Consider the following 12,074-nt stretch of genomic DNA (forward strand, 5'->3'; position numbering starts at 1 on the left):
CCACCAAGGAGCCTAGGAGCACGAATGCATTCTACCAATTTTGGCAAAGACAGGTAGATGCAGGTCAGAAAGTGGGTTGCAGGATTAATAAGTTAACCAATGCAGTGTGATACTCCTCTACACGTGCATGTAATTTAATATTCTGGTGATTACACTGGACACTGCTATGGTCTGACTGTGCCCCGCAAAGCTCATATGTTGAAAATGTAATCCTCAGTGTAACAGTGTTGAGAGATGTGTGCTTTAAGAGATCGTTAGGTTATGGGGGCTCTGCCCTCACAAATGGATTCATGTTCTTATCTCAGGCGTAGGTCTGTTATCAAGAGAGCGGGTTCCTTAGAAAAGCAAGTTTGGCCCTCACTCGTGTGCACATGCACTCTCTGTCACTCTCTTTTTTCACATGCTGTCTTGTCCTTCTGCCTTCTGCCATGAGATGATGCATCAAGAAGGCCCTTGGCAGATGCAACTCATCAACCTTAGGCTTTCTAGCTCACAGAACTTCAGAAATAAAGTCTCTGTTCCTTAAAAGCTGTGTGCTCATGAGCAAGTTAAGTTCTCACCCCTCACTTTTCTCACGTGTATAAAAACATAACATACATACTAATAATTTTACACCCATACAGGGATACTATTACATATATTTATGCAATGGGAATTTTATGTTTTAATACATATTTTTTAAGTGTATGGATACGCAAAGAAGCATCCACATGCACTAGAATTACATTACTGCCCTTTATAGTAGTATAAAGTCTCAAGTATTGTTAGAGCACCACACTGCAGACTAAGACACCTGATGGGAAACACATATGCCCTTCTCCCTACTGCTTTGTCTAGGTTCCTCTGTGACTGGAGGACACAGGCTAGTTGAGGACTTTGCAGCACATGTTGCAAACAGGGATAAATAAAAGTGCCATGAAGACAGCTCTGAACGGTACAAGGCCATCAGCCATTTTGACAAAGCAAGACCACCACAATGCCCTCCACTGTCACACCAAAAAAATATGACACATTCTACCAAGAGTCCCTATGACAAAGGCTAAAATTCTTATTACAAAGTTATAAAGAATCCTTGTCCAGGAAATGTTTAAAGTACATGAAATGTAATTGTCCCTTGTCACAAAGTCATTCACAGAAACTGTAAGACATAAAGGCTACGATATGGTGTGGCTGTGTCCCCACCCAAATCTCATCCTGAATTGTAGCTTCCATAATTCCCTTGTGTTGTGGGAGGGACCTGGTGGGAGATAATTAATTCATGGGGGTGAGTCTTTCCAGTGCTATTTTCAGGATAGTTAGTCTCATGAGATCTGATGGTTTTATAAAGAAGAGTTTCCCTGCACAGGTTCTGTTCTCTTGTCTGCCACCATGTGAGATGTGCCTTTCACCTTCCGCCATGATTTTGAGGCCTCCCCAGCCAGGTGGAACTGTGAGCCTACTAAACCTCTTTCATTTGTAAATTTCCCCGTCTTGGGTATGTCTTTATCAGCAGTGTGAAAACAGACTAATACAGGCTAACATTAGAAAAAACATACCGATCATCATGAAATCAATGAAGTATCAGGGCATACTGAAGTACTACACAAAGCTAAGGTCAACCAAAGCACCACATTTCACATATCTCATTGAGAATGCAATTCAAACCCTCAATAAGATCAATCTGAATTATATTATTATATAAAGTAATTCTGAGAGTAACATTATATTCCTTTTTAAATTGCGAATTCTTCAGTATTGACAAGACACATATTAAAAGAAAACCACCCTGATTAATATGGTCTTAGAAAATTTTCACAAGCTCTTTAGAATCTTCAAGGGCAGGGCCCTTGGGAAGTGGGAGGAGAAGAGGAGGGAGACAAATCATAAATGTAAGTTTTGATGACATTAAAATGTACACAATGTAAGAATGAGGTATATGAAAGGTTCTCAACATCACTAATCATCAGAGAAATGCAAAGCAAAACTACAAGGAGGTATCATCTCACCCTAGTTAAAATGGCTTTTATCCAAAAGTCAGGCAGTAACAAATACTGGCAAGGATGTGGAGAAAAGAGAACCCTTGTACACCCTTGGTAGAAATGTATCACTATGGAAAACAGTTCGGAGGTTCCTCAAAAAACTAAAAATAGAGCTATCATATGATCCAGCAATCCCACTGCTAAGTATATACCCAAAAGAAAGAAAGTCAGCATATCAAAGAGATGTCTGCACTCCCATGTTGACTGCAGCACTATTCGCAATAGTTGAGATTTGGAAGCAACCTAAGTGTCCATCAACAGAAAAATGGATAAAGAAAATGTGGTACACAATGGAGTACTATTCAGCCATAAAAAAGAATGAGACCCTGTCATTTACAAGAGAATGGATGGAAATGAAGGTAATTATGTTAAGTGAAATAAGCCAGGCTTAGAAAGACAAAGTTTACATGTTCTCCCTTATTTGTGGGAGCAAAAAACAAACAATTTAACTTTTGAAGACAGAGAATAGAATGACAGTTACCAGAGGCTTGGGGAGGGTAGTGAGCAGTGGCAGTGGTAGGGGGGACGGGGAGTGGGGATGGTTGGTTAATAGGCATAAAAATATAGTCTGTTAGAATGAATAAAATTCAATATTTGATAACAGGATGACTGAAGTCAACAATTTCTTATACAGTTAAAAATAACTAAGAATATAACTGGATTACACTCATAACACAAACAAAGGATAAATGCTTGAGATAATGGAGACTCCATGTCCCCTGATGTGATTATTACACACTGTACTCCTGTATCAAAATATCTCATGTACCCCATAAATATATACACCTACTATGTATCAACAAAAATTACAAATCAATAATAGACTCAATCTACACAGACTCAGTCACTCCTGAGAGAGTTCACTGCCTGTTTAACTAAGTTCCTTTAAAGAACTCCCTGCCCCAGACATGAGCTAACACGTTACTAGACGATGAGAGTGACCAGTGAGCCATGTAAAACTCGGGCACCAGTGGTCCTGCTCTGTCCCTCCCCTCTACGTCTTTGCTGGCTTTTCCTCCCGCTTTATTCTTGTCATAGGAAAAAACAAAAAGAAACTGACACTGGATATCACTCATTCCTGCTCACTCACTCACATACATCTTACAAGTGGATCTCAACTTTGGCTTTCAACGGAAATGTCACTGTTAGGCCAGGTGTGGTGGCTCACACCTGTAAACACAGCGCCTTAGGAGGCCGAGGCGGATTGATCACTTGAGGTCAGGAGTTTGAGACCAGCCTGGCCAACATGGTGAAACTCCATCTCTACTAAAAATACAAAATTAGCTGGGCATGGTGGCACATGTCTGTAATCCAAGCTACTTGGGAGGCTGAGGCAAGAGAATCACTCGAACCCATGAGGTGGAGGTTGCAGTAAGCCAAGATCACAACTGTATTCCAGCCTGGGCAACAAGAGTAAAATTCCATCTCAAAAAAAGAAAAGAAATGTCACTGTTGAAAGAGCTGAAAGAGCTCACGCATGCCATCCATCTCATGAGGCGTATCTGGCATCCTTGACAATGCCCCTAGACAGCTCTGACAGTAGAACCGACCTGACCCTGCCTGAGTTTCTTCTGACTCCTCTATTTCCCTTAACAGGAAAATCTTGGTATTTCTCAAGGATATTGTTGTCTTCTCCTAATGATGAAAAGCAAAGGCTTTGGGGATCAATCGCGGTTCAAACCCAAGCATTGTCATATTTATTAGCTGTGTGCTTATGAGCAAGTTAAGTTCTCACCCCTCACTTCTCTCACATGTATAAAAAGATAGCATACGTACTAATAATTTTACACCCATATAGGGATACTATTACATCTATTTATGCAAAGGGAATTTTATGTTTTAATACATATTTTTAAGCGTATGGATATGCAAAGAAGCATCCACATGCACTAGAATTACATTAATACCCTTTATAGACCAAAAGCATTTAACATCATGCACATCCAATAAACATTTTATTATGCCAATCTCTCGTCTTCAACTATACCTTATTTTATACTTTCTACCCCTAAATTCACTCCTGAGCACCAAATCTCTGTCTAATGGGCTTATCTTGAACAGACAACTACAATTCACCAGGTGACGAACTTAACTCATCTTACTCCTGCCCAAACCCTTTTGTTTCTTCCTTTTATCAGTGGCATCCATGTTGTCCCAGGACTGAATCTGTATCACACTTCCTTCTGAGACCCCTTACAAACCCAGTCCTTGGGTTTTGCCTATTCCACCTCACCAAATGATGCTGTCCACCCTGAAACTCCCCATTCTCACTCCCATGCCCTTCGACTATGCCAGATAACCTCTCTCCTAGCCTCTTATTCCTCTATTTCCTATTGCAAATCCTGCTGTCAGATGAAGTTCTGTGAAGCAGTTTACTTGAAAACCATGAGTGGTCCCAGTACCTATAAAGTAAATGCAGAAGTCCTAAAGCAGCATTCTCAACCTCCCACACCTGGCCCGGATCTCTTTCCAATCTCATCTCCTGCCATTTGCCCATGTTCCAACAAGAGCTGCCTTCCCAGAACACATACCTCCTCTCTGTGTTTCTCTGATTATGTGGTCTCCCATACCCAAAATGTCCTCTTAAAACATCTCCACCTGTTCAAACTCCATTCTAAAACTGATTCAAAGCACTTACTGGGGAAACTTTCCAGGTTCCCTGCAGTTGAACATAAACTCTCCTCTGAAGTCTCCGCCACTTTCTCACTCGCTCTCTGTCTCGCTCAGAGCACTTATTCTCTGCCATATCTTGTAGCTACTTTTGGACATTTCTTCTTTCCCCTACTGGACTGTCTTTGCTTCCCCCAAATCTCACACCATGAATGACTCACAGCAGGCACTGGGGGGGAAAATGCACCAAATTAATGCATAACAAGTATACTCTGTTAAGAACAGAACTTATGCAAAACTCACAAATCCTGTGGCACAATCCCAATTTGAAAATCTCTGAAAAGTTCACTGTACCCTCTGCCACCTGGGAAATACAATTTTCTCATTTACAAGGGAAGAAAGACCTTGATAATATGTGGCCTCAGAACCATTTTTTTTTCTTTTTTTTTTTTTTTTTTTGAGATGTAGTCTTGCTCTTGTCGCTCAGGTTGGAGTTCAGTGGCGCAATCTCAGCTCACTGCAACCTCCACCTCCCGGATTCAGGCAATTCTCCTGCCTCAGCCTCCTGAGTAGCTGAGATTATAGGCACATGCTACTATGCTCAGCTAATATTTGTACTTTTTTAGTAGAGATGGGGTTTCACCATGTTGGCCAGGCTGGTCTCGAACTCCTGACCTCAGGTGATCTGCCCCTCCTCAGCCTCCCAAAGTGCTGGGATTACAGGCGTGAGTCACTACGTCCGGCCTACATCTTAATGTATTATGTGTAAATAATGCCAAAACGTATGGATTAAGTTTCTTATAAAATACATACAGATTTATAAATACAGCAAGGAGGCTAGGGAAAATTGTGATCTCCAAAGCAGATTAACTAGGGACCTTTTCCTAACTCCAAAATTCATCTAGAGCAACCTTGCTTTAATTACACATTGAAGTTTCCTCTTTGCTTTAGTGACTTTCCTGGAGCCAACATTTTTCACATTCCTAGGGAGGAAAAATAAATAACTGAGGAAAAGAAAGTAACTCCCCTCTCTTGTCATTTTCCCCTCTGTTAGAGTCACTTTCAGTGACATGCATAGGCCTCTTCCTTTCCTCCCCAATTTACCCCTCCTACTTTTGACCCCCATCCATTGCTATAATGTTTTCCTTTCTCACAGACTATTCTTTTAAATGTTTCCTGCCCTTACTCTCGTTTTCACCTTGTCCTGAAACACTAAGAGGGACTAGATCCTTCCCTCCCCACTTTCCCTTCAAATGTTAGGATCCCCTGGAGGATTCGTGTAGGTCAGTTGTCAGGGAGACCTGTGGCTAACGCCGACCCACATGTCCGTATGAAGTTTTTCTGCACAAGCACTCTTGTCAGAAATATTGTTCCTCATCACAGAACCTGGGCTTCGCAGCAAAGTCCAACTGAGCAGGAACAAAGAGCCAGGAGTGGGAGCAGAAGTGTACAAGGATGAAATGAGAGAGACGAAATGAGGTAATGGGGAAATTAAGGTTCTCAGAACTGTTAACTAATCCAAACTGACACCCTCCCTTCTCCAACCCCCTAACCCTGCCACACAACCCTGCTTCCAACCCTAAACCCATACACACAGTGAAGAATCTGAAACTCAACGTCCATGCCTCCCTTCTGAATAGAAAGCCTGAGCACTTAATTAATGTTGGTTGTGCATTCATAGCACTATCTAGCCACAGAAAGGAAGAGAAGGAAAACCGAAAGACCTCTACTTAGCTCTGTAAAGCTCTGAGAGCGAGGCCACTTTCGTCTGCTGAAACTATGATAACTAGCTCACCGACGCTACTTGAAAATTCCTGTAAGATTTACTAACAAGGTGAAAGCAGCACTACCTACTTCCCAGCAGACAAATCACTTACTTATCTCCCCAGCTTCAAAAAGGGAAGAAAACAGGTAGCTGCAGCATGAAATGGAGATCCTTTTATCCAACAGCAAGACCCGGAGCCAGTATTTTCACAAATAAATTGCATAAAAGTTTCCTAATTAGGATTTAATCGAATGATTGTTGAGCTACTGTAACACTGTTTCAAAGCTTGTAGTCTAATTATTTTTCTTTCTAAAAATGAACAGTAGCCATCTTTCCATGAGCTGTCTGGATGGTTTAGTGCACACTAATGAGGCTTAATGACAGTTTGACAAGACCATAAAAGGAGGCATAAATGCACCACCATTGGGGCGGGGTGGGGGGGGAGCAAACAAAACTTCTTACACCCATAAACAAGCTGCTTTTACCATAATGGCAAAGAAAATCCCCAGCAGCTTTCAAGGTTAACTTTTCCATGAGAATCAACATTAGCATAAGCTAGAACTGCTTCAGCAAACAGCCAATGCAACAAGCACCCAAGAAATGCTCTTGCTATGTCTTCCCCAAAGGGACTACATTTCTGTTTGCCTGTTTCTTTCCCAGTCCTCCAACCCCTTCAAAATGTATCGAATTCATTATTTCATTCCATAAATATTAACTGAACACCTAATATGTGCCAGGTATTGCTGTAAGTAGACAAAAAGATCTCTGCCCTCAAAGATCTTCGCAGGGGGAAATAGACAACTAAGAAAATAAGTTATGTAATGTGTTAGACTGGGGTAGGTTTATGGGATTCGAGTCCCAAAACATGGCTTCCGCCCCCAGATGACGGCCTGCTTTCCAACGGGAGCTGGAACGTTCATCTGCACATCCGGCACCTACTACATGTCTGGCATGTGATGCAATCTCCACTTTTAAAAATTCCTTTTAATCAACAAATGAGTGACCAAGCATTCTAACACTTTTCAAGCTCCCTATCTTAAAAGCAGAAGTCAGGAACGTTTATTAGCAAAGTGCTGATCTACAGGTGACTGAGTGAAGAAAAAAAAAAAAATCTAAAAGTTATTGAAAGAAAAAAAAATGGTTTTTAAAATCATGTTTTCCCTTGATTACAGAGACACAGGTAAGAAAGCAAGTTGCTTAAGAGATTATTCATTTTAAACCAGAGATACTTAACCTACAGTCCACAGATTCAGGAATGCAGGTGAGCCCACTGAAAATGTTAGAATAATTAAGGGGAAAGAAGGATTTATGTGCATTTTTCTGGGTTACTAACAAAAAGGTTAATAACCTTGGTCAGCTTCTCAGAGGTCTGTGATCCCAAGAAGATTAAAAAGCACTGCACTGGCTGAGCACGGTGGCTCACGCCTGTAATCCCAGCACTTTGGGAGGCTGAGTTGGGCAGATCATGAGGTCAGGAGATCAAGACCATCCTCGCCAACATGGTGAAACCCCATTTCTACTAAAATACAAAAAATTAGCCAGGAATGGTGGGGCACACCTGTAGTCCCAGCTACTTGGGAGGCTGAAGCAGGGGAATCACTTGAACCCAGGAGGCAGAAATTGCAGTGAGCCAAGATCTCATCACTATACTCCATCCTAGTAACACAGGAAGACTCCATTTCAAAAAAAAAAAAAAAAAAAAAAAAAAAAAGCACTGTCCTAAAGAGTGTTTTTAAAAACTATATTTACATCCTTATATAAAAAAGAAAAGGTACACTTTTAACTATGAGTCACCATCTTCATTTTTCTTAATAAGTGAAAGCTTGAGACAGTGGGAGGGGCAGGCCCTCAAGGTGCTCCTTTCAAGCACAGCACTCCAAGGGCATCCTGAAACCATTTTTGCCGTATGTTCCCCCATAAATTGTCTCATCCCTACTTATAAATAAAGCCCAGCTAAACTGAATGGACACCAGCTCCTTCCAATTCTGAGTCCAAACACAAACTGCCATGGGTCAGACCTAACATCAACAAATGCCATACTTGGGTCTTGTTTTAACTATTATAAACAAAAAACCTCTCAGATACGAATGAAACCTTCTTTTGTGTTCCAGAGTAAAGTCCTCTCCTAAGTTCTTAATAGAGAAAGAAGAGATGTTTCCTCCCTAGATCAGTGGTTCTCCTTTCTGGCTACTTCTCATAACTCTGAGGAAAGCAAAAACTGAACACAACACACACGGCTATGCAGCCAGTTAAAAAAGTACCTCAGGTGATTCTGGTTTGTCAGGGTTGAAAATTATTGGTCTAGAATGGGGGATCTGCAAGGCTTTTCTGTAAAGGACCAGGCAGTACATAGTTTTGCCTTGCAGGCTATCTGGTCTCTGTTGTAACTACCAGACTCTGCTGTTTTGTCCTAAGAGTAGCCATAGGCAATATGTAATCAAGGAGAAAACAACAGTAATTTGGGAAAGCGATCCCAAGGTGACAACAATGAAGAGTACTTATTTCCAGGATTTAATATGTTGAGTGGGTATGGTGGGAGGGTACAATGTATTAAAGCAGTTTCTGCTCACCCCAACACAGATCTCCTGAGTCAAACCAAGCTCACACACATCCACCACACCCCAGAAATATGTACCCTTCCCCTCTGCCCAGATGCCCTGCCTGAGCCTATTTGAAAAGTTTACCCTTCCCTAACTTCTCCTCTTTTACATGCGCTTCACAACAGTGAGGTGCAACCAGAAAGACTCTTTGCAGGGCAGGCAACCTTCCCAGGTGCAGAGCAGGGCTGGCCTTGATGACTCTCAACCCCTATTCTCAGTGATGCTCATGGTCCTCTGGCCCCATCTCACATCCTTTCAACCTTACTTGCCTCATTTTCTCTTGCAAGTTGCAAAGCCCTAACTTGATCAAGAGTACAGGGTTGCTGTGACACAGAATTTGAGTGAGAAATCCAAAGACAGGAATAAAAGTAACAAAAAACAAACAGTTCACAATTGCCTTGATATTCACTCGCATCTGGATTAAATGCTTCTTCATTAAACCAGTGAGATAACAAAAGACTACATAAATTTCAGATTTATGGAACTCCATAAGACAGAAGCTCAATGAGAACTTAGAACCAAGCTCATCATAGTGAGAATAAAATAGTATTTTTAAACAGAGAGAAAGAGAAGGGAAATCTAAGAGGATCGTTGTGTATTGCGTGGCAGTAAGCCGAAAACAAAATCTCTTAAAGAAAAAAAAAAAAGAATTTTACCTTTTCATGGTTTTCAATTAAGATTTCCACAACAATATTCTGAAATTTCAAGTCCATGATGGCAGCGACAGTTTCCTCCTGTGGCCTCATCAGAGTTGGTCCAAACACCACTCCTAAGTTTGCCACGGTCATTAGGTTCTGCTTGGAGTGATTTGAAACACTAAAAGTGATAAGGGGGGAGGAATCTGTTTAATCAAAGGGGCAAAAATTGTGGACTGTAAATGGTCTGCAACTCTGTATATCCTTAAAAGCAAGGGATCAAGAGACTTAACCATCCTTAACATCTACCTCTGAAATAACCAGGTCCGAGAAAACCTCCGTGCTGATGCTCCTGCCTACTCCTTTACTTCCCTTTCTTTGGTGCTCTGCTGTAGCCATAATGGCTCTCTTAATAATTCCATGTACAGTCGGCCCTCAGTACTCCCTGGAAATTGATGCCAAGACCTCTGCAGACACTAAAATCTGCAGATGTTCAAGTCCTACAGTCAATCCAGGAAACCCATGGATAAAAAAAAGTCAACCCTCATGTCCACAGGGAATACTGTATTTTTGATCAGCAGCTGGTTGAACTTGCCGATGCCGGACTCACAAAGGACCAACTGTACGCGCTGAGCGTGCTTCCCCCCAAAGCCTTAATATACTGTTCCCCTCTTCTTAGAAAGCTCCCTCTTTCCCCACATCATTATGCTTTTGCTTCCAAGGAATACTAGACTGCATAGTACCTTCGTAAAAGTATGCAGAGTTTGGTCAGAGCACCCACAGTCACTCCTTCAGCCTAGTATCATTGTGCAGTGAACCACCTAGCCAACTGTTCTCAACAGCCCTGCAAGTTAACACACGTCTCAACTCAAAGATGTCATCCTCAAAAAGACCTTGCATAATAACATTCTTTATAGTCTCACACTCAATATATGCTCTGTCCCCTTACTCTGCTTTGTGTTTTTGCCACTTATCATCTGAAGCTATTTTAAGTTTTTATTTGTAATCTGTTTTTCATCTTCCCCGCCTTTAGAAAGTAAGCTTCATGGAAGTTGGGACTTAATATTATTAAACTATGTATCCACTAGCACCTAAAAAAGGCATTCACTAAGTATTTGTTGACCAAATGAATAAATGGCTAAACTAGTAATGGGACCTTTGACAAATCACAGTATCTTCTGATCTTCATTTTCTTTATATGTAAAATAAAGATTCTAAAATATAGCTGGGTATGGTGGCTCATGCCTATAAAGGCAGCATTTTGGGAGGCCAAGAAGGGTGGATCACTTGAGGTCAGGAGTTCAAAACCAGCCGGGCCACCATGGTGAGCCCCTATCGCTACTAAAAATACAAAAATTAGCCAGGTGTGGTGGTGTGCACCTGTAATCCCAGCTACCCAGGAGGCTGAAGCGGAAGAATTGCTTGAGCCCAGGAGGCGGAGGTTGCAGTGCCACTGCACTCCAGGCTGGGTGACAGAGAGACACTCTGTCTCAGCAAAAAAACTGCAGTGAGGTAGGTGGTAAAACTACAGAGAAGGAGGTAGAGCAAACAATTATAGATGCTCTTTGACTTACAACAGGGAGACATCCCAATAAGCCCATCATAAAGTCTTCAGCTTCCTTTCACCTCTAAAATTCTACAGTTAGAATAATCGCTATACGTAAAGGCCTGATTTCTCCACTGATTTGATTTTGCTTGCTTTTAAAAGAAGGAAGAAAAGAGAACGAAATCTATGAAATAACTACCCGTTACTGAATTAAGCCAACTTAAAGGACATGTTCAAACTTAAGAGTTAGGTAGGTGTGAAACCAAACTAATATTCTAACCAACTTATAATCACATTTCCAGAATCTCTGTATAGGGTAATGTATAATATTCTCTTCTTTCACTTCAAATCAAACCCTGAGTTGCTGGCAGAGATGTTAAGCAAATAATTATATAACTTCATGAAAGCATATTTCAACAGGCTCATCCAAAACACACACAGTGAGTCAAACATCCAGCCTGCTCTTCCAGGTGTGGTCCTTGGTGTCTTGTGTATGCAGCCCCAGTTCCACCCGTCACAAATCCCAGATCACTACCCGCACCTAGACCAAAAGGAGGAAAGTTAAATGGAAGAAAAAGAGGCTTACTTTGTTAAGTGTTTCACCAAAATATCCAACATCTCTTTATTTTTCTCTGGCAGTTTGTGTACCAAGAAATGGACTGCATTCACACGAGACTCTGGGCTGCCGCTTTCTTAAAAAAAAAAAAAAAAGAAGATAAAAAAATTAGTAGAGAACTCAGAATCAAATACATTTCCCAAGATAAACAATGACAACAGCTCCTCTGTTCAAGATTATCAAATATAGAGAATGTAAACATATTTTGCCACCTTTAAAAGAAAAAAAAATTTTTCTCCTTATGATGGATATTCTCGTGCCTTCCCTGATGACGTGATTTCAGC

The 12,074-nt window shown here is 41.2% G+C and overlaps 1 protein-coding gene across 2 annotated transcripts in view; it reads right to left on the reverse strand.

Moving 5' to 3' along the window:
* The window catches only part of ARHGAP10 (Rho GTPase activating protein 10), a 329,689-nt gene that overhangs the window by 86,095 nt on the left and 231,520 nt on the right, over positions 1 to 12,074 (reverse strand). For both annotated transcript variants that reach the window (XM_032246542.1, XM_032246543.1), the window contains exons 17-18: positions 11,761 to 11,866; positions 9,650 to 9,809 (exon numbers count right to left, since the gene is read on the reverse strand). In XM_032246542.1, the coding sequence (XP_032102433.1) occupies positions 9,650 to 9,809; positions 11,761 to 11,866 (266 nt within the window). The remainder of the gene's footprint in view (positions 1 to 9,649; positions 9,810 to 11,760; positions 11,867 to 12,074) is intronic.

Source organism: Sapajus apella, unplaced genomic scaffold (genome assembly GCF_009761245.1).
Source record: "Sapajus apella isolate SASKATOON/1434 unplaced genomic scaffold, GSC_monkey_1.0 scaffold61, whole genome shotgun sequence".
Lineage (NCBI taxonomy): Eukaryota > Metazoa > Chordata > Mammalia > Primates > Cebidae > Sapajus > Sapajus apella.